Source organism: Strix uralensis, chromosome 3 (assembly GCF_047716275.1).
Source record: "Strix uralensis isolate ZFMK-TIS-50842 chromosome 3, bStrUra1, whole genome shotgun sequence".
Classification (NCBI taxonomy): domain Eukaryota; kingdom Metazoa; phylum Chordata; class Aves; order Strigiformes; family Strigidae; genus Strix; species Strix uralensis.
In genome coordinates this window covers 80,104,424-80,127,776 of record NC_133974.1, presented here as the reverse complement: position 1 = coordinate 80,127,776, position 23,353 = coordinate 80,104,424, and the positions used below count along the sequence as shown (strand labels likewise).

General features: G+C 42.0%; 1 protein-coding gene and 1 pseudogene across 2 annotated transcripts; one reads left to right on the top strand and one right to left on the bottom strand.

Annotated features, from left to right (window-relative positions):
• The first annotated feature begins 631 nt into the window (after positions 1-631).
• TTLL2 (tubulin tyrosine ligase like 2) lies at positions 632-6,810 on the top strand. 2 transcript variants are annotated; one of them, XM_074864805.1, is made up of 3 exons: positions 632-722; positions 1,270-1,473; positions 4,916-6,810. In XM_074864805.1, exon 3 carries the CDS (start codon positions 4,924-4,926, stop codon positions 6,568-6,570), a length of 1,647 nt encoding a protein of 548 aa, XP_074720906.1. In that variant the 5' UTR covers positions 632-722; positions 1,270-1,473; positions 4,916-4,923; the 3' UTR covers positions 6,571-6,810. The 2 variants fall into 2 exon arrangements, with proteins under 2 accessions (XP_074720906.1, XP_074720905.1); XM_074864804.1 differs by having other exon boundaries at positions 1,270-1,477.
• Positions 6,811-10,135: 3,325 nt separating this feature from the next.
• LOC141941644 (uncharacterized) overlaps positions 10,136-23,353 on the bottom strand; it is a 38,791-nt pseudogene continuing 25,573 nt past the window's right edge.

The window sequence follows — 23,353 nt, the reverse complement described above, 5'->3', positions numbered from 1 at the left end:
GTAAAATAGTTAGGTTCAGGTAATTAACATTGACACATTGAGTAATTGCTTTCATGAGGCGCATAATACCCTGGTGTCTTATGGCATGAGCCAAAGGTCCAAGCTGCTGGGGGCTCAGATGCACGCTCAGGACAGAGGAGACTTGCAGGGGCTCAACCAGCACAGGTGGCTCCCGGGTCACCCGGCCCTGCCGGCGCGGGCCCTGGGCGGCAGGCTCTCCCCATCAGGCCCACGGGCACGGAGCTCCGCCCTGGGCAGGTGGGGGGTCCCGACCCTCGTGGGAGCAGAGAGCACCCTGGGCGCGGGCGACAGGTGTAGCGCCACGCAGGCGAGGGGGAGCTGCAGGGGACGGGTTTTTTCCCTTACGGGCGCCCTGGGTGTGCGTCTCCCCCGGGAGGCTCCGGTAAAAACGCTGCGGGCGGTTAAATCAACAAACAGCCCCAGCCCCTGCGAGGGCAGGGCCGGGGCAGCTGTGGTGAGCTCTGCCGTCACCCGCCGCCTGCGCTGCCGGGGAGGAGAGGGGGAGCCGAAGGCGAGGGCCCGCCCTTCCCCATCGCCCAGCAACGGCCTGCGGCCGCCCGCCGGCCTGTCCGAGCCCCGCCGCTCTCCGCCCGCCCGCCCGGCTACCGCGGCCGGGGGTGGGCCGGGGCAGGCGGCGGGGCTTGCGGCGGTGCGGGTGGAGAGCCGGGCAGGGCGGCGGCGGCGGGTCCGGCCGGGCCCAGGTACGATGTGCGGCCGGGGCGGGGGGGCTTAGCCGGGCCCCCGCCCCAGCGCCCACCGCTTTAAGTGCTAATGCTTTCGCTAATAGAAGCGCGATGTGCGGCAGTTCAGGCTCGCCGCTGTGCCTGCGGGGAGGGCTGTCCGGTGCTGGCGGCAGTATCCCAGCGCCGCCGGGCCCCGTGTGCCCGCAGAGCCTGGGCGGCGGTTTTGCAGAGCCTGGCCTTGTGGGGGCAGCGGCCCAGCGCCCGGCCTCTGCAGGAGCCGCGGGGTGAAGCAGCGCGGCCTGGGACAGGCGGGGTGAACCTGGATGCTGTACCGGGCAGAAACCATCGCCTCAAGAAACAATTACAATGGTTATTTCTGAAACTAAATCCGAAGGTGGGCAGCTGCCAGGCCCGCGTTACCATCTGTGTCCCTGGGGGCTTGAGGACGATAGGAAAGACCGCCTGGTCGGTCTGCCGAGTTTAATTACACGGAGACATTCCGGATTAACTCGGCAAACACACACTTTTAATGCCTAACCATTAAGGATCGTATTTCCTCCCATAGGTGTAAAACCGAGCAACCGGAATCAGCCCCGGCCAGCATGAAGCCCGAGCTGACGTGAGCACTTTTCCGGGGCCGCCAGTGCGAGCTCTGCCATCGCAGCAGCGGCACCACCGCACGGCCCTGGAGCGGTGAGGTCGCAGGTGACAGCGTCCTGCTCTCCTCAGGGGAGAGGTCTCTGCTTCTGGGTGCCAGTCGGCAACAGCGGTAGGTAGGTGCTGAACTTGAGTGTGGTCAGAGACAGCTGTAGCAGGTTTTTTGCATTGTGGAAAAATGTCTGCGAACACACCTGTAGGTTTCCAAGTTATTACGGAATGGGCTGAACACAGCCCTCTTGGGAGCAGAGCTAATGAAGAGATGGGCATTCATCTAGATACACATTTATACAGAGTAAAGTGAGTGAAATTTGTGTTCATTAATTCAGACCGATGCCTAATCCTAGAATTACTGTTTCATAATTGCACCACAGGAGCTTCTGCTTATATGTGATATGACTTCCTTAAAAGTGGGTAGGTGTTCTTTGTTAGTTAAAATGGTTTATTTTCTTTGCAGTTAATTACCAGGGAATTTGAAGCTGACATTTGTTATATCTAGACTTGGAGAGCCAATCTCCTGTAAACTGCTCCCTGAATGCAGGAGGTACAAAAGATGTTCCGTTAACACAGGCTGAAATAAACAAACCATCAAAGAAGGCTTCCTTGTTCAGACATTACTAACACCTTAATTTATGATTACCTCTCTGAGACAGTGATGGCACAGTTTACCACGCACTGAATTCATGTACAACAGTGCCTTTCACTGAAACACTTCTAGTAGCAATGTTGAGCACTGCAGAAAAGACAAAGCTAACTGTAATTCGTAAATTGACTCATCCAAATGCTTAGCATGGCTACTTTCAATTACGTAGATTTTTTCTTAATTTAATAATATTTGCCCAAGGATTTGAACCAACTACTATAAAACTTGTTTAGTTTTGTATAGTTGTTTGGGGTTTTTTAAAGCATGTGACATAGTGCTGTTTAATAAGCAGACAGGAAAAAGAACTCCCAGGAATGAAAGTGGAAGCAAAAATAACAGCCATTTCCTGGGACCACCACGTTAGGTTTGTGTGCAAACTCAGCAGCAAGCCCCCAACTTCGTGGTATCTGAAAAGGAGCACTGACTGCAAGAGACAGAGCAAGACTACTTTCCCTATTGTGGTATTTTATGTAAGTCCTATTACATCATGACTGCACCTCAGTAACTACTTACCATGTTTCTCTCCTTTTCCCTATAAACCTCTCACCCAAGGAAACCTCTCGCTGAGGAGAGTTCAGCTGCAGTCTGTAAAGGGAGGGAATCTCTGATCTCTAAGGGGATTCAGAGGAATAATCCCAGTGCAGTTTAGATCTTGATCTCTTCCAACACTAGCTTAAACCTGAGATGGAAGGGTACTGCAAATCTGACTGTAAAACATCACTAAATATATTAATATACTTATTACTATTGGAATATAGAATTACATATTACTTTGGAATATAGAAAGTCATCGTATATAGAAATCAAATTTTGGCCACAATCTCAGCCCAGTAATGAGGCCTAAAGTTCCTTTCCATTAGGAGTCTCATTCCTCACATCCTGGACCAAAGGTTGCTTCAAATCCCTTCATTTTCAGGCAATGATTCCATCACTACAGAATATAAGATGGTCCAGGACTATTTTTAACCTACACACTACAGTCCTATGTACTTTTACCACTTCTAGCCCTGCTTCCCAGCCTCCCTGAAATACTTCCTGGACCCTTCTCTAAAACCCTCCTCCCATCAAGCCCTGGTTGAGACTCTGCTGGGTTTGTTCTCTGCATTGTAATGCACTTGTTACAGACTCCACAACACTGCTTGTAGAAGATCTCTGTGACTGTTACACAGCCCTCAGAGCCTGTTAGCAGCAGCAGAATGCATTGGACAGCCAAGACATAGGTACATCATATGAGAGAGTCACCAAATGTTAGATTGAAGAGAGAAACACGTTTTTTCATCCTGCAAGAATTTTTGAATTGTTTTTCACATTCAAATAAAAAGAATCTTCAACTCTTTTGTGACTTGCAAAGCTTTTGAATTATGTTGATTTACATTTTGATATTGGTAAAGCATTTCATTTCACATTTGGGCTTTTAGTTTTAAAACTAAATTAACATTTTTAAAAAGCCTTTCTGAACCATTGTCTTTTAAAAATATGAAAATATTCTGACAATTTCAAAACAAAATTCAAATTAAATAAAAAGTCTGGCAAAAGATTACTTCTGTTACCTGGAAAAAAGCTGTCCATTTCAACAAATTGTAATTTTTCCACAGAAAAAGCATCCGTGGCCAACTCGGCTGCACGTTGCATTGAGTACTTCCAGGTGTGACATGTTCCCTTAGTTTCTGAAGTTATTTGGAAGGCAGAGGCTACTTATTCTGGAGTCTAAAACTCAACCTGAAAAGAAAGGACAAGGATGTCACTCTGTTAATAGGGTGTGAAGGAGTCTTGTCTAGCATATGTCCCACCCTCTTTGTATTTCTTTTGCTTGCTACTTTCTGAGAAGAGGTGAAGGTTGGTATGTTAATGTTGTGTCAGAATGGTCCTCAGCAGAAACACTCTTCTCTTGTCCAAGACACTCTGTTTCAAACACAGAGTCTGATCCTCAGGGAGCAGCTCTGTAGGGTTTCAGGAAATTAAAACTGAGGGAAACAACAACAGTCTCAGATCTACAGGTCCATAGGACTTTTTGTCCGCTATGCCACCAGACAGGTGCTTTAGTTTGAGTCTTGTATGTATGGAACTAGGTGGGGAGGGAAGAGCACACATCACGAACTGTTTATATGAGAATTGCTATGCCCAAAATAACTCCCAAGTATGTTTCTTACCCATAAAAATAGATGAAGACCATCATCTATTTCTACTGTAGATAGTAGGAAATGGTATTTCATCCAGAATCTACATACATTTCTATGAAACATTATTTTCTTGAGAGGAAAGTGATGAGACAAGAATGTGCCCTGTTCTTCAGGAACTGGGGAGGACCTCACTGGGGGAATAGCAGAAGATTATCAGTGATTTAAATCAGCATATGTCAGAAGAGGAAAAGAGCATTGGAATCAATAGGCATTTTCCTACTGTTTACTGACAGTTTTACATTGGGCTTTATAATCTTAACTAAGAGGGTTTGCTCAGAGCAGGGCAACATGCTGAGTTGGCAGAATGTCTCAGTTATGCAGCAGTGCAAAGTAGGTCTTACTAGGCAAAGTTACAGCCATTAGGCTGACAGCAGTTGCAAAAAAAAAAAGTCTAAGTATCCAAGAATTGTAAAAGCTTTGGGACAACTACTGCTGCAGTAAGCTACCTCAAAGAAAACATAAAGAAAGTGTGGAGACACATAACTTTGTAGCAGTCAGTGCTTTGTGCTGCCTTAACAACTATCTGGAATAGAAGCCCTTTTATATATCTTTCAACTTAAACACAGCCTTTGACTTCTCAGTCATGGACCATAGAAACACACAGGGACAACATACTTTGAGAATACATTGAGAGTGACAGGCATTAAGAATAAAATGAAGGTGATGACTGCTGGCACAATCTGTGACATTAATTTCATTGTTTCCTTCCTGGCGATTCTATTTTCTTTCAGCTAGTAAGATGGAAATGATGGCAGATGACTATGATACAAGAGATATCTTGAGGCCATTGGTGTTCCGTCTCCATGAGAATGTCCCTTCAATAGTCCGTGAGGTTTTACTGGAACGCGGCTGGTCTGAGTTTGACAAAAAGGGACAAGATGATGCAGACTGGAACCTGTACTGGCGGAACTCACCTTTCCACATGACAGACCACCACAGCATTAAACCATGGCAGAGACTCAACCACTACCCGGAAGCTGTCCGGATCACCAGAAAAGACTACTTGGCAAGGCATCTGAAACGTATGAAAGGAGCATATGGATCAGCTCTGTATGAATTTAGTCCAGTGGCATTCATCATGCCCAATGACTATGTCAAATTTATAGCAGAATATAGCAAGGAGAGACAGTCAGTAGACAGAAGACCTAGCTACTGGATTTGCAAGCCTGTGGATCTCTCCCGTGGAAGGGGCATACTCATTTTCCAAGACATTAAAGACTTAGTATATGACTGTACAGTCATTGTGCAGAAGTACATTAGCAACCCCTTGCTCATTTCAGGTTATAAACTGGATCTGCGCCTTTATGTGTGTGTCACCAGTTTTTGCCCCCTCACCATTTACACTTACAAAGAAGGACTGGTGAGGTTTGCCACTGAAAAGTTTGACCTCAGTTCTCTGGACAATGTCTATGCCCACCTAACAAACACCAGCATCAACAAATATGGAGCCTCATATAAAAAGTATAAAGAAGGGATTGGCCGTGGCTGCAAATGGACATTCAGCAAATTTCGTTCTTACCTTCGAATATTTGGGGTTGATGACGTGGTCCTCTGGCAGAAGATCAATAACATAGTGATTCTCACCCTCCTGGCTGTAACCCCCTTACCCGTGGCTTCCAACTGCTTTGAGCTCTTTGGCTTTGACATCCTGATTGATGACAAATTCAAGCCATGGCTTTTAGAAGTCAACTACAATCCAGCCTTGTGTTTAGACTGTTCCATTGATGACACTGTGAAAAGAAAACTTCTTCATGATATTGTTGAACTGCTGAACTACAAGCAGATTGACACTTTCAGGCAAAAACAAGTGGCCGGGATAAAGGCTGGCAGAAGGAGCACAGCTGGTGAGAGTGCCACAGAGGAGACTCCTGGCTTACTCACTTGCCAAAAAGTGTCTAAATGTGCTTCTTCTGAACAACCTGCTTTGCAGGCTGCAAGAGCATCAATTCGTAAGGTGGCTACCCTGACTAGGAGAGCTGCCAGAGCACATCCAAGAAAAACACTGACTTCCCAGCTGCGGGAAAGGATGAACATGCCAAAAATACCCTCCCAAGCAAAAGCTGAAACTAAAAATAAACACTTCCCTGGAGCTGGGCATTCTCCACACAAGTCTGCCCCACTCAGCTGCTGGTTACCTACACCTGACTTCTGCAACTACAGGTTAACCACACGCCCCTATTTCCTCTCCGATAAAGACCAGAGGCCTATCCCCCGCGTAGGAGATTTTGTCCTTATTTTTCCTTTCAATGAAGCTGCACTTCAAGCTTCCAGGGATGGGACAGATATAAAGAGCATCATAAAGGAAATAAACAAATTAATTAGCAAACAGTTACCATTGGAACAGCAGAACACAAAGAAAAGGGTAGGCTACTTAACTTCTGTGTAACTTCATGATGTTAGGTTAGATAGACATACCATAAATGACAACTTTAGCTGGAAGGAGGTAGATGTACACCAAAATTGAATGAGCAAGAGAGATATCTCAAACAATACACAATTTAAAAATTTAACAATTTAGCAATTACCGTGAGATTACTTTTTAAAATTAGAGTACCAATTTTTAAAAGTACTTCTTGCAATATTAAAGTAATCCCAGAATAAAAATGGAGAATTGCATTTCTCAAAACATCCTCAGAAATGCCGGTCATTGTTTATTACTTTTCTCAGCAATCTTTGCTTCTTTTCCTTTTCTAACTAAGGGGTCTTTATGACTTGAAAAAATGGTCACTTTACACCAGGAAGCATTCAACATGCACTCACAAAGGTGCAGGTAATACAGATGACACAAAACTATCATGTTTTTGAAGAATCCAGTGAGCTTCCTGACATTCATTTCCAGAGATAAATTTTGCATTCTGTGAAACAACAGAAAGAAGTAATTTTCATTTTATGACCAGTAGGTTTCTGTAGGAATTCTTATGAAAAGTAATTTTAAAAAAAATCTATATATTGCCCCAGTGTTTTGTTTCAGATAAACTCTTAATAAAGAAATAATTAGACTTCCCAAGATAACAGAGAAATTTGTTATCAGAGGGCAGAATATAAACTGCGAATATAATTTTCTGAAGACAGGATCAAACCTCTCTCTTGCAGACTCTGCATTAGCCACCTGATGGATACCGTGGTTAGGCAGCTTTGTTTTGCTTGCAATAAAACTGATCAGTGGTGCATGGAAAAATACTAACAGTGAACTGAAGCATTTGAGGTGATGGTCAAAATACTACCCTTTCCTTGTACATCTTTGCTGCCCCCAGCTGTGTGAATGGAAGTTACTCTGTTCAGAAGTCACAGTGTATTCTAAATTTGAATCAAAATGGAGACCAAATACTGGCTGTAGCATGCTTCTGCTAATGCCAGAAAACCTGTGGAAAGACAAGAAGTGGGGTTTCCGAACTGTGTTCCACCTCCCTGAAGGATTCATAAAAATTTGTTCAGTATAAACCCTCTAGGACAAAAACCGGTAACGTAGGTATGCGTATTGCTACAGTTTAAGTACATAGGCAGTTACACTTATTTTGGATTATTTGTGGTCCCACAGCTATGAACTATGGCTGGTAGAGCCATTGCTGCTTCTGGTTAAGTAATGTAAGTGGAAAGTGGAGGAGGTAGGGTGTGAGAATCAGCCTGTGAAAAATAATGTGGCATAACTGGTCTGTGAAGGACTCCCAGTTATAACATACCTGACAGAGCATGTCATTTTTGTAGGTGTTTTTCTGTCTTCTCCTTTTCAAATCAAATTTGTGCCCCTTATTTCAATAATCCCTTTGCTATTATACTATAAAATATCACTTGAAAAACGTGTCTTGGTAAAAGCGGTGGCCAGACACAGGTTGGCAAAAGTGCTGTGAAATCCTCAGTAGTCTCACCCTTTGATTTCACCAGATGAAGGTTTGCTGTTGATTTGCCAGAAAGTAAAACCAGGCCAGTGCTTATGTCCTGTTGCAGCCTCCATGTAAGCAGGTGCTAACAAGGTGAATGCATGCATCAGCAAGGTGAATGCATACGTCAGCAAGGTGTTTGCACGCATGCGTCGCTGCATGTGTAGTTTTAGAGAATCACATATCCCCTACTGTTACACCTGTGCAGTACCATACGCTGAATTATTCCAGAATCAGAATGGTTCCTGCAAGTGCAGTCGAGAGTGCTAAATGAAGCAAGGAGCAAGCAACATACAAACAAAATTGTTCCTTATTTAATTTACATTTAGAAGGGACTATATACACAGGTTATTGGATGGCAAACAGTGATGTAAGGCTAAAAGCTGCAAACAAAGCCTGTTTTCTGTATTACTATAGAAACAAAGATAATGTCAGCATATTAACTAGAGAACAGGGACCTTTTATTAAAAGGAATTCCTGGGAAAAAAACAGTGGTCCTTTAGAAAGCATTAGTATCACATCTAGTTTCCCAGACAAACTGAAAACATTAATCACATTCATTTTTGTCATGATGCTAAACTGAGAAAAAAAATCAACATAGATTTGTTTTGGTCAGCATAAGGCAGCACTGAACTGAAATTCTTAGCAAAACATGGAAAAGAATGATATCTTGGATTTATTTTAATTAGTTTCCTTTTACAAAACACATAAAATATATTAAATATTTCAGTAGTGAAAAAGCACAGGTTTATAAGTTGTTCCTTTGTTATACAGGAGTAAAGGAAACAGTGCAATTTTATTATCGCACCAGCTGACATCAGACTACATGGATGTTCACAGCATCATAATTAAATTCATAAACTGAAGCATCTGTATGATAAATATTAGCAACACTTCTTGCTCTATTCAATCTGTTTCTTCCAAAGATGCTCTGTAATTTGAATGGTGATTTGTTGATAGTCTGACCCACTGGAAACTGAAGAGAAGAAAGAACAATTCCGTAATCTTGCAATTATTGTGCACCTAGGTGTGAGAAAAGGCTAAAGCAGCATGCTATGAAAGTGTGTTTGTTGCTACAGGAATTTGAAGGGCATAAGGAAATAATTGGTCTTCTCAGTCAATGGGCAGGTAATGAGCTGAGTTCTACAGGGGAAATCCTTCAGTGCTTTGGAAAAATTCAAGACAGATGATGGACAGGCAGTCTACAGGGAAGACAGTTGAAAGCAGGGTCTGATAAATGATTAAACCCCCTAGGTATCAAGTGTCATCCAAAGATCCTTAAAGCTGGAGAAATTCACTGACCAGAAATACTTTTCCACTACTGGAAGAATAAAGGCAATAGTGAGAGAGGTTAATTCAAAAACAATGCAACACAAGAGGTCTGAGGAAAGACTGCTGGAGGAAGAAGAAAGGGCTGTTTAATCTGGAATAATGACCGGGATGGAATAAACATTACATTTTGACTTCAGATGCACAAGACAGAGTTCTTAGATTATGATCACATAGTTATTGAATAATTTAGGTTGTAAGGGACATCTAGAACTGTGACTGTTCACTCAACTCCTGCTCAGGTTTTGATCTAATGTACAGGCCTGATACATCTTCTGCTCCAAAGAACCCAACCAAACTGGAAACATTAATCACTTCCATATTTTTTGTGATGATTAACTGAGGGAAAAAAAACCCACATAGGCTTGTGGGGCAGCATAAGGCAGCACTGAACTGAAATTCAAAAAACTCTGTAGATTTGGACTTCTTATGCCATGCTCCTTAATTGTAGTCACTTTTGCAATTAAGTAGCAGTAAAACACAGGAAAGGGTGATCAGGATCATGAAACAAACACTTTGCTGAGAAGTACTATGGGCATTTATTTTAATGTTACATACACAAAGAGGGCGTGACTGCGTCTCCTTCAAGTCTCACTCAAGAGACATTTAATTCGGGTAAGGTTATTCCAAACTAAGCACCAGTCACTGAGCCAAAGCAAATTTCAGCCCTACAGATCCATCCATTCATTTTCAAAGACTTAAATGTTCCTAACAGTTCTGACCTGCCAAGAAAATGGGCTGAGCTACTTACGTACAGTGCAGCCCTTTGAGGGGAGGAGTCACTTCTTATCTAGGATGATGTTACCCTCTTTATCTTTGATTCGAATTCGTCCAGTGGAGTACTTGGTTTCCTGTCTGCCATTGCAGTACACAGTTTTTACAGTGCCATCTGGGTACTCCCGCCTCTTGAACTGCACAGTGTGAATCTCCTTTTGGCCATTACTGAATACCACTGTTTTATCTCCATTCCTGAAAGAAATAGCAATGAATGAAGTGATGAGAAGGCACTGTCTGCTATTAACCTATCTCACTGAGCTGTCTCATGTGGCACAATGAAAGTGGAAAATAATGTCAAGTGGAGACGTTCTCAGGTTATAATTCACCTCTGAACTTACATGGGATGGCACTAGAGATCAGATCTCACAATGAGATTTCAATACAAAGGTACTTCAGTGCATAGTATAATACCTAATGGATGGTGAAATCTGCATTTTACATGACTTCGTCATGCAGGGATCTCAAGGCATTTTTCAAGCAGGAAATCTATTTTACAACAGGATTCTTCCTAAGGCCAGAAGAGGCATGTGTAAGAAAGTCCTATTGTTGTTTTTCCTCATTTTACATGGAGGAGTAGAGAAATAATACATGAAATGCCTTGCCCAAGCTCAGAAAGGGAGCCAAAAGGCTAGGAATAGAGCTCAGGAGTCCTCCTCCTGAGTCCTCTAATACCCAGATTGTTAGCACAGACAGCCGTGCTCCCAGCAACCCTGGTCAGTGTAAAGTTACATGGAACTAAATGAGGAATATTTCACAGTCACTTTGCCAGTGATAAATGGTCACCTATCATCCAAGGTGGAAGTGAACAATTCTCAGTGCCTTGCTGTAGCAAAAGGCTCATTATCTTACAAATCCTTTCTCCTTTCATCTGGAAATTTCCCAGCCATGCAGAATCCAACCACAGTTTTAAATGTCAGTATCAATGTACCTGTGTCCAATGCCTGGTTCCTGTCATTAACACGAGACTTACTTTTCTACTTTTACTACTGTACCATCTGGGAAGAAAGTTTCCTTAAGTCCGTCACTATAGAGGCATTTCACTGTGTGATCTGGGAACACAATTTCTTGTGTGCCATCAGGATAATGTTTTTCTGTGGAAAAGAAGATATAAAAAGTCTGTCTAGTATTCTTTCATGTTGCTTTGCACAGAGCTAGACCAGATTTTTTTTGGACATTGTAGTGAGGATGGATATGATATCCAGCACATTGCTAAAGAAATTAAAGAATCAAATAATCAGATAATCAAAAGTAGAAGAGATGCATTTACATCCCATTATTATCTTTGCTTTGTAGGAGGAAACCAAACAGAAAAGTGATGGAAAATACTGAAAGTTAAATGCAAAGACAATGCAAAATGAGAAGAAAATACCCAGTCTGCTGGAGTCAGAATCGGACTTTCATAATAGAAATCTTACTGCACATATAGTTCACATTTTTGAGCTCTTGCATACCTATCTGATTATTAGGGAACTGCAGCACCTCCAGGCCATCTGGATAAGCAGTGTGGGTTGTCTGTGCATCTGCATAATAATAAATCTGGAAGGAGAGTGAAGTGTTTACAGCATGTTCACAATATTTGCATAAGCAGATTCAACTGTAACTCTGCTTAAAAATAAGCCATCTTAAAAAAGTCATTTCAAGGTGATTTTCTGTATCTGCCATCCACAAAAGTAGCTATGTTTGCATTGCTGTTCCTTTCTCTCATTCACCCCCTTCCTCATGGCTGTGTCTAGATGATGCTACTTTCATCTCTGTAGCATACAAGAGAACAGTGCACACATGAAACTCATCTCCCCACCTCTTTGCTTTGGCTCCCATCCATGCACTATTAATTTAAAATAGTCCCACTGCTGCCAAGGACTCACTTATTTCCACCCTAGCTCACATTATTATTAACTATTTGTATTTACATAATGCCAAGAGGGAAGAACCCCTTGTGCTACCTACCCTGCAAATACATAAAAACTTGCTTCAGATGGCTGCCCCTGTCCTTTGCCTTCTTTCAATTTCCTTTAATCTGCTTGGCCAGCTACCCATTTGTTCCTTTTTTGACTGTTACCTTCATCTTTTTCCACTTTTGTCCTTGTAGATGAACCAGTTTCACTGCTCAGGGTTGTTAAACCAACACCCTTCCTCATCAATTTCTCCCAGAATTGATAGATCAAGATAAATAATAGGACCTTGTTGGAAAATTGCTTCATCATTTTATTTTCCTTAAAGAAAAAAAAAGTTACACACCACTCTCTGATCTGGCATGATCTTCTTTATATCTCCATTGAAAAAGCTAATCGTTGTCATTCTTTTATCAGCACTGATCTCTTTTTTAGTACCATTGCGGAAAGTGATGATTCGACGTCCATCAGTAAGCACCTCTTCTACCTTCAAACACATAGAGCATCTAATGTAAATGAAGTCAAAGGAAATGAGTAACATTGTACTGCCTTCCAATTAAATTGGAGCTTGAAGTAAGTCACACTATGCCTTTGTATTTCAAAAGCTATGTCTGCAGCACAGGTACATCATGTTTGCTTCATTTGTGTGTAAAAGAGGACAAAAGTAATTTTCTTTTAACAAAATGAACTTACTTCTAGCACTGGGCCCAAGTTCCCACCTCAACACCTTGTTTTTCTGTTAAGTAAGGTAAGGCACACAGCCCTGTGGCAATAGGGAAGCCATTCAAGGTTCTCCTTGGCCAAACTCGGTGAGTAACTGTCTGTACTCTTTTCATATATTCTGGTGCACCTTCTACACAAGTCACTCAAGAGACCCTGGTTCTGGATTGTGTGAATCAAAATGAACTTACTTGATGTATTAACACAGACTGCTGACATAGGTTAACAACCATTTTATTCCAAGTAACTAACCCTGTATGGACATTCGGTACTACTGAATTAAATGTGGCTGCTTGCAGAGATCTGCAAAATTGCTCAAAACTTCTTAGCAACAGGGGGCAATAATGTCATTGGTGTGCCCTTCTACAAAAAATACATTGGTCAAAGAAGACTTCATACCTAGCATAGCCTCTTGTTAATCAATTTGCCTGGAATTACTATGGTAGCTAGTTCTGTTCAACGTATATCAAATTTCATAGTATAATTCATTTGGTGAAGTCCAAAGAAGACAACCGGAATATGCACTATAGCTCTGCCATATGGTTCCAATTTTATCAGACTCTCCACAGAAAGGGAATACCTCCCAACAAAAATACTTCCATCTTACTGAGGGCATTAGTTTTTAGAAATTATTTTATTTAAACATTACTATTTAGTAATGGAAAGATGTTCTTACACCTACTTATGACAAAAGGCATTGCTACAAGAAGTCCACATTGTTTAAATGAGAGTTGTTATCTCTTTCTAAAGGCATCATTCCCTATTTTGACCTCTCTCTCTAGTTGCACAAGAAAGTCCAGCCCACCACTCAACTTTATTAATAAAATCCAGTGGTAAAAATGTCAGAGTGAACTATTTTTTATAATTATTTTTCTTTTGAGCATCCAAACAACAGATACTGGTTTTGCTACTTCTACAAGAGGGAATTGTGATTGGTAGAAGCTTTCACAGAGCCCATTGCAGCATTAACTATAAAAGAATTGTCATCTCAAACCAGTATTCCCTGAACAACTGTTACATTGCAAAAGCAATTTCTGTGACTGCTCATGGTTTCATTAATCAACACCTGTATTGGCAGGATGAGAACAGAAGCCCAGAACAGAACAGACACAGAAACTGAATTATTGTCTTAACTTTATCTAGCCAAAAATCTTATCCAGAATTGAAAACTCAGTCAATATCAAAGGAATGTTTTAATTGGGTAAGCCTGGTGCAGTGTAATTGAAGAGACATCTGGGACTGAGTTCAGGTCTGGCCTAGATGAGCAGCGACAGTGTTGGAAAGAGTGCTTGTCTATCAGCAGTGAAACTAGCACCAGCTCACTTGGTCACCTTGCCGACAACCTTTCGCAGCAGCAATGCACCAAATTTCCAATGCATAGACTCATCTACAGAACCAGCCTTTCAAGATCATTCCTGAGGTGCTGTGCAGAAAAGGTGACATGGCCACTTGGGGACAAATTACCCAGTTTTGTGGCAAGGAGTGCAGGGACACAATAGGAAGCCTATAGGAATTGCCCACTCATCCCCTCCTGGAAGACAGCAACTTTCAGGAAAGGGATGAAACCAGCTGCCAAGCTAAGCTATGGGCCTCAGGACAAGGGGCATCTGGAAACAATCTCTAGATGCAGCTGGGGAATCACTAGGAATTTTGACAGGTGGCTGGAGCAAACTGGACAGGCTGCACTGAGCCCAGCTCCACCGATGCTACTGCAGGTGTAGCCAGCTGTGTATAATGAAAGACTTCTCCCACAAGTGGTGTCCAGCTGGCACAGCTCACTGCCATTAGATTCACTCCGAAGGGAAGAAAAAAATGACCTTGAATGTTGCGCTACAAAACACCATCACTACCCCACTAGCACATTTTCATTTCTAATGGTAAGCATATCATTCCTCCCAGACCACAAATGAGGTAGGTGAAACAAAAAGGACTTTGTGAAAGTCATAGAGCAAATCCATGTGGGAGATAAGAAAATAATTTGGTTACTTGATTTCCAGCCCATCAGCTATACATATTTCCTACCATTCATGGTGTGAACTTTACACTTCAGCTCTCCCTTAAGGAGCAGAAACTCAATTGGAGACATAATTGTCTATGACTACTTGAAGCAGTGATTCTCATCTATACTGCAGTCCTGTTGGTGATTTCTTCAAGTATTTTTGCATTCTATTTTATCTCACCTTTCCATCACGATACTCTATTTTTTCCTGCACCTCTTCCTCACTTTTTCTTCTTTCTTGATGTAACATTGGCCTTCTAGATAATATTGATTTTGGAGGCTATATTATGAAAACATCACAGTCAGTGTTACATAAACAGAAATGTTTTTAAAATATTTTCATTGATTTTAGTCAACTGTGCAAAAACCATATTTACTTTCACACACACAGGAAAGCTGCCCTTTCTGGTATTGCCTTGCATTTGTAGTGAATTTTGATCTTTTATTCATAACTAGAAATGTTGTACATTAACTCCAGTTAATTTCAGTTTGCAAAGCAAAAGATAGCATAGAGAAAGTCCAAAAATTAGGTGACAAGAGTGCATTCTGGTGAAACTACGCTATAGGAAACTGAAAGAATAAACATAAGAACAAAGAACAGAACTATGTCTGAGTACCGGGTTAGTGATTTGCAAAGAAAGGTACCTGTATTAGCTAGATCCACTCTTCCAGAACAAATTACATGGCTCTTAGCTGTAGGTGATGCTAACTATGTAACTAAGGGCTCTTCAGATTGTTACACATCCAATTTACTATTGAGCAGTCTTTGCACTGTCTGGCAGCATAAAAGACCCTTAAGTTAATTGACATCTGTCACATATCATCCAGAACAGTTACTAACTAATGTTAATTATAGTTTGAAGATGAGCTGTATTTTGAATTGTGGGATCCAAAGGAGCAGGGAGTACTGCTCCCCACAGGGCAATGATATGTTCCAGTACAAAGCTGTAAACACAGTGCTGGAAATTGCCAGATCCATCATTAAGCTTTGTGTCTGCTGCATAGCATAGGAAATGGGAATGGAATATTTTCTTTTTCTTGGTGTGCTTTATTTCAGTTGACAAATGGAAAGAAAACAGTTGCTGAACATGTAAGAGCCAGAATCATAAGTTCCTCAAACCTTTGCTTCAGCATCCAGAAATGCAGAACTGTGTGTAGATACTTTGTTGTCATATGCAGTTATGCCACTTCTCCTGTGTGTGGTCACAAAAGCCACTTTATTCTGAGGTTTTAGAAATTTTTCTGTCTTTTTAAGATCAAGAGTCTCTTCTTCCTGAGCCAACATTAAAATGTTAACTAGCAACATAAATCTACTAATGTCCAACAGTTGTGCAGGAATATCTTGATACTGTATTATTTGTAAGCCATTGCAATATTGGTTTAAAGACTGTACTTATCATGAGTATAGGCAAGAAAATAAAGCCAGGAGAGTATTGTTCCCAGATGAATGGGAGTTAGCATGTTTATATGAAAACTGAGATCACAGACTCGCTGAATTATTTTATAGATTTACATGTGAAATACCTCTGTTTCTTCATTGTTACTGCAGAATGCAAAGCTGCAAGTGTCATTGCTGTGGTTATGTGAGAGGGGCATGTCTTCTGAGCTACCTGAAATGGGCAAAGACCTGCCTGTAAGAAAAAGCAAAGTAAAAGGGGTCATTGAAAGCTTATGAAAATTGCCATATCACATGTTTCCACACCTATCCCAGAAGGTTTTTTAAAGATGCTAGCTCTCAGATTCCTGCAACACATTGCTTCCATACTGATAATGTTTGCTAACAGCTTGTCCATCCTCCCAAAGGTGCTTTGTCCTAGACCAAAGTAAAGTGCAGATCACATCCATTCTCCCATCTTCTGGGCCTCCAGGACAACAAACTCAGTAAGCAGGCAACAGCACAATCTGTTCTCCCTCTCTTGTAAAATATAAATTCCATAATTCTTCTAAGAATCATAGGAGAGTTTTAGTGACAACATATTGCCTGTGAGCCAAGAGTTGGGGACCAGTGTTTCCAAGTCACTTGCAGACCACTCTAAGCAGACAGAAAGTTCCCACAAATCTTACCTTTTACATAGGAAGATGAGTTAGGCTCCTTAAAACCACCACTCAGATGTGAAACAGCTCCAGGTGATTTCCTATCATCTGTTATCTCCGTAGGAGAGGGTTGATGTACAACCTGAAGGAAAATGGAGAGGCCCTGACATACAGTCGTGCTTCACAGTAATATGGGATCTACCAGTGGCATGGCCAGAGTGCACTTCCCCTTCCTAGGTGTTTAGCCGTCTGTCTGCTGATATAGTACAGGTGTCTAATCTTGGTTCAGACTGTTGTGGAGAAAGGATGTGGGTGGAAGAGTTGGAAGAAGCCTCAGACAGGGCTACCTCCCACTCCCTTGTCCCTTCTCCTGGGAGCTGCACTTCAGCAGCTCTCACTCTTGGGCCATGTTGGGTTGCATCACAGACATGCCTGTGCCTGGCCATGCACCTCATTGATCCACATCCCAACCCATGGGCTGACTTCCTGTTGTGACCCCAGACCTGTCTCATCACTATGGGCTTTGACAATTGGGATTCTGGCCTGACCCTGACTTCCATCCCTAACCTGCCCTTCTCCCTGGGACTCTGGGACAGGCCCTGCCCTGCTGGACTCCTTGGGGAGCTCCTGATGCTCCCAGCCCCTGGCCCCAGGGAGCTGTTGGCCTGTGCGATGCACTGATGCAGGTTATCACCTCTGAACTTTTTCTGAGGGCAAGGGGGGCAGGTTTCAAAGCATTCATCTGTGCTCTAGCCTGCAAGTGCCCGAATAGCTCAATGTATGAACAGTGTCTAAGATAATTTCTGGCAAAAAACCTGCAGTACCATGGAAAGAAGACTTAAGCGGCAGCTATGTGGGGATCAGGAAAAAGAAAATAAAGGCCGTCTAAATAGACCTTGCTACTGACTTACTTCTTCTGGTTCAAAAGGTGTCAGTCTTCCCTGGTGGGGTGTTCTCCTGCCAGTTGGTTTTGTGCTTCTGCCAAAGGAGCAGTTAGAGATTTTCTTTTCTTGATGTTCCTTTGTCATCAATCTCAAGGGATCAGCCCTTTGCACAGAGCTTTTTATTGCCTAAAAAGTTTGAATACATTTGTATTAAGTTGATATAAACATCTTCAAATTGCATTAAAAATTCTTCTACAACAGGTGCATCATTAAGTGTTTAAAACTTTTAGGAAAATGTTTATTTGTGTACGTGGGCATACACACAGACATATTTTATACATAATTCTCTATCTGGAGTCTTATTATGCTTCCCACGTTTCTCTCTACTTGGACAATGATGCAAGTCAAGGGCATTCCAAGGCACATAGTGCGAGCCCAGCAGCTGCTCTCAGGCTCTCATCCCTCAGTCCCAATCATCCTGCCAACAGCAGGAAAGATATCTCTCTCTGGGATACCACGGCTGAGCTGACCCAGTAAAACATATTGCATGACAGTTTATCTTTATTTGCCAGACCTCCACCCTTTTTACATTTTGCCCTCATACCTCTCCATCTATTGAGGCTGACACAAGCTGTGTAGGCCCCTAATAGAGGTATGAGCCACAGAAGGGAAATGACATGTGAACAGGAACAGATTCAAACAAACTATAGCAGATATTTAGACTGGAAAGATTACAGTTACTCAAAAGCACTTCCCCAGATTTTCTTGGAAACCTTAGATCAGAGCACAGAGAAACATAAAATATTCTTGCATGACCACCATGAGATATATGGGATTTACACAATGACTACCAAGGGTTGGCAGCTGCATAGAAAACATTATGTTGGTATGACAGGAAAACTAAGGCTGCACTCTTGCCTAGTCAAAACTTTGAAGGTACTGAACCTAATGTAGAAATGCCTGGCAGTATGAGACAAAGGCATAGTCTCACTGCTCACATTGATGAAGTTGTCCCAGAAATGGCAAGGGATGATGTCTGTGTCTGTTGGAACAGGTAGCAGAAGAATCTCTAATGCATTGAGCTCATGAATGACTAGGAGTGAGCACATGATGATCAGAAACAAAGAGGCATTCAAAAAACCCATGGAAATGGTACCAGGTACTCTGATTTTGAAATGTCTCACACACTGGAGAGTGGCTGCTTGGGAAGATGAGTGTAAGCAGTCCATGGAAAGAATATACTTGCCATCAGCTTCATTTGCTGAAGTCTGTGAGCTATGGATCAAGGGACATGGGACTAGCAAAGTACAAACATGGGAAGACTGCACATTTCCTTCTCTGACAACAGTCACCATGGCCATTTTTTGACAGCTAAAATTTCCTCCATTTGATCAATGAAATTTAGGGGATCTGGTGTTGTTGCAGATGGTGACCTCTTATTTATATAAATAAATAACATTACAATTTAATGGATGTTCTTACAAGGAAGGAGCCAAGAAAGAAATCCTATTGCCACACCAGAAAGCTGTGGAATTTTAAAAGGCTAAATCTTTTCCTCCAAGCATAAAATGGTTCTGAGCAGGAGATAGGCAACTGTTTAGCTCTTTCAGACAAGGGTGCTAAAAGATACAGAAATTAATAGAATTCATTGTTAAAGGAATATGATTTCTATTTTAAATTTGGAGGTGTTTTCTGCAGGCAGATTATGTGAATATGCCTGAGTTCTCCAAATATAATCATGATTTCAAATACAAGTGAGCAGGCAAACTGTCAAAATATGCCTGGGACTTCAGCTTGAGACAAGTGGTATGGTACTAAAGACCTTTAAAACTATTTTTGATGAGGATTTATTATCTCAGAAATTACAGACTGATAGAACAAAAGAGCTCCTAAGCCACCATTTTATTGCTAAAGATCTTCAGACTGAAACTACCAAGTGATTTAAGAGAACTTGAAAAGTTATTGGTGCAGTTTCACAGCAGCTCAAGTCAATCTCAGCCCAGACTGCTGGAGTCCCACTCCTCCTCCTCTGTTCCCAGCCACATATTTCCAGCACCTCCTTTATGTGGCACCAGTAACCACAGAGGGGTATGGACCTGGCTCAGCGAGTAGAATCAGGCAAAAATGAACTGCTTTTTTCTGCCTGGTTAGTTCTGAGCCAGCTAGCTCACCATCATCAGAAAGTGCCAAGAGGGCCACAGCAGCCTAATTATTCATCAGCTTCAGTCAAACACTAACATGTGGCGGCATTTTCTTTTTTGCTGTGGTGTATTATAGAAAGAACATTGCAATTCAAGCTTTTAAAGAACTACCTAGTAAGACTTGTAAATAAAAAATATTTTATGGCAATATTTTTAACACAGAGCTGCCTAGAAAGACTATTTTAGAAAAGGAGGCCTTATGAGCTATCCAAAAGCCACCTTTGAAAAGGATGTTCAGAAGTCAACATTTACTGTTGCAATGCAGTGGGTGATGCCATAGCCAAGGGACAGGGACTGTATAGGCTTTAAAAATATGATGAGAAGAGGCATGTGCTCATTATTTTTTACTTAAAGAACTAATGAGCTCATGAAGTAGAACTCCAAAAATGAAGGAGCAAGATGAAGGCAGAGAGAAAGAAGAGGTGTTTCCATGAACAGAGTGAGTTTTGTTCACGATATATCTAAACAAGCTCTTCAGTTGAGGGAGCCTCCATGCAGAGCAGTGTTAGGAAGGGTACTCCAGCTTGCTACATATGCCATTGTAAAAGCTGCTGATTTCATTTTTTGTGCATCACATAGATTACACATTTTTATATTATACAGTAGCATACCTGTTTTTAAAGCAATAATGTCAGAGGAATCAAGACAGGCTTAGTGAATTATGTGTGGTCTCTGTTTTCATACAGACGGATGTCATTCGAAGAGATTGTTTCATAAATCATATATTCATTCTAAGAGATGTCATTCTAAGAGATTGTTTCATAAATCGTAACAATCACTGTAACCCAGGCAACCACTGCAATTTAGCTCTACACTTTTTAAGAGACTTAAGTACTAAGTATTTGGGTTAATCACACACAATGAGGTTCTTGATAAAGATTCTCTCAATTCCATCACTTTCATAAACAAAGTCATCAAATTATCTCAGTAAATCTTTTTACTTTTCTTCATTGGAAACACATGGATCACCAGTAAATGCAGACCCTTGATACAGAGGGGTTGCAGGGATGGAGGAAGAAACAGCCTCCCAGCATGCACAAGGTAGATCAATTGTTTCCCATCTCCACTGAAAACAGAATAAAAATTAATCAGCTGATGAGCTGGCAACAACAAAAGAGATACAGATTTTAGTTATGAAGTAAAACTTCTTAACTAAAAGAACAAGTAGGCAACAGAAGATGCTGGCTCATTTTGGATATTTCTCATAGGAGCTAGAGAATCACAGGTTAAGTAACCATCAGTGACACTGATCCTGCTCTTCGCAAAAGGGTTGACCAGGTGACCTCTCAAGGTTCCTCCAGTCCTGCGCTATCAGGCAGGCAGTGGAGAGCAGGAGGAGGTGTTGTTACTCAGGGCCCACCTAGACCAGAGAAACTTTAAAAATATGATGTTCTCCTTGAACCTCATGCTCAACAAAAATCCTTTAAATTTTCTGAGCTTTTTCCTCCCTGATGTTAATACCTACAGTTCTTCATCATTCTGATACAAATCAAATTGTCCTGGATATCTCTCATTTGTCAGTTCCCATAAATAAGGATCTCTTATAACCTTCAGATATCACAATGTCATGTAGAGTTTGCATTCCCACTAACAGATCAAAAAGCTGAGAAAAAGCAACAAAAGACTGTCTACGTATTCCCAGAACTCATACTTTCCCTGCTTCAGAGTTAGTAAATGGTCAGGAAGAACATTCATAGACAAGGAAATAACGTGCTTAAAGGTCATCAAAATCCCTTACAAAATTAGACAGTAAAATCCATTTAATAAGACTGGAAGTAAGCACATTTGACCTTGGTTGAAACTTTTCCAACAAAACCATTAAGAAATGTTATCAGTATACCTTTCAGTAGAATTCCCGCCATGCAAATGAATCTATCTTTTCTCATAAAAATCACTAAGATCTATCCATAGTTGCATGTCTGGCAGGAAACTGGCAACTCGTTCCTGCTAAATGTATAATGTGATGCATTCAGAAATCAGCTTGTTTGGAGATAATTCATATTAATAAATATTAATATTAATAAGTATTAACAATTTTGGCAAATTTGTACATCTTTCAAGCCATATTCTGAAAATAATCATTAATGATATGCAGTTAAAATGGACATTTATCTCGTCTCACTAAAGCACAGCTTGAAGTAACCAGTTCCTCATCAACTAGGTCATGCTGCAATACAAAAAGAAAACATCATTAAAAGTATTGTAGGCAACCAGAATATGTCTTTTTCAGAGGTGTAGAACATCTCTCAGATATGGGGTATTTTTTCATAAAATCATGTCTTCCAAAAATGTGTGTCTTTAACTTGTACATTATTGAGACTTGCTCCCCAATTGTTTTCATACATATAAATCACAGAATCATAGACTGGTTTGGGTTGGAAGGGACCTTAAATATCATCTAGTTCCACCACCACTGCCTTGGGCAGGGACACCTTCCACTAGACCAGGTTGCTCAAAGCCCCGTCCAACCTGGCCTTGAACACTTCCAGGGAGGGGGCAGCCACAGCTTCTCTGGGCAACATGTTCCAGTGTCTCACCAATCTCACTGTAAAGAATTTCTTCCTTATATCCAACCTAAATCCAGCCTCTTTCAGTTTAAAACCATTACCCTGCATCCTATCGCTACACTCCCTGATGAAGAGTCCCTCCCCACTTTTCCTGTAGCCCCCTTTAGGTACTGGAAAGCTGCTATAAGGTCTCGCAGAGCCTTCTCTTCTCCAGGCTGAACAACCCCAACTCTCTCAGCCTGTCCTCGTAAGGGAGGTGCTCCAGCCCCCCGATCATCTTTGTGGCCCTTCTCTGGACCCACTTGAGCAGGTCCATGTCCTTCTTATGTTGGGGGCCCCAGAGCTGGACACAGAACTCCAGGTGGGGTCTCATGAGAGTGGAGTAGAGGGGGAGAATCCCCTCCCTCCACCTGCTGGCCACACTTTTCTTGATGCAGCCCAGGATACAGTTGGCTTTCTGGGCTGCAAGCACACATTGCTGGCTCATAGTCAGTTTTCTGTCCTCTACTACTCGCCAAGTCCTTTTCCTCAGGGCTGCTCTCAATCCACTCTTCACCCAGCCTGTATTTGTGCATGGGATTGCCCTGACCCGTGTGCAGGACCTTGCACTTGGCCTTGTTGAACTTCATGAGGTTTGCACAGGCCCACCTCTCAAGCCTGACAAGGTCCCTCTGTATGGCATCCCTTCTCTCCAGTGCATCAGCTGCACCACACAGCTTGGTCTCATCAGCAAACTTGCTGAGGGTGCACTCAGTCCCACTGTCCATGTCACCAACAAAGATGTTAAACAACACTGGCCCCAACACCAACCCCTGAGGAATGCCACTTGTCACTGCTCTCCACTTGGACATCAAGCCGTTGATCGCAACTCTGAGTATGACCATTCAGTCAATTCCTTGATAGGAAGGTGGTCCATCCATGAAATCCATGTCTCTCCAATTTAGAGAT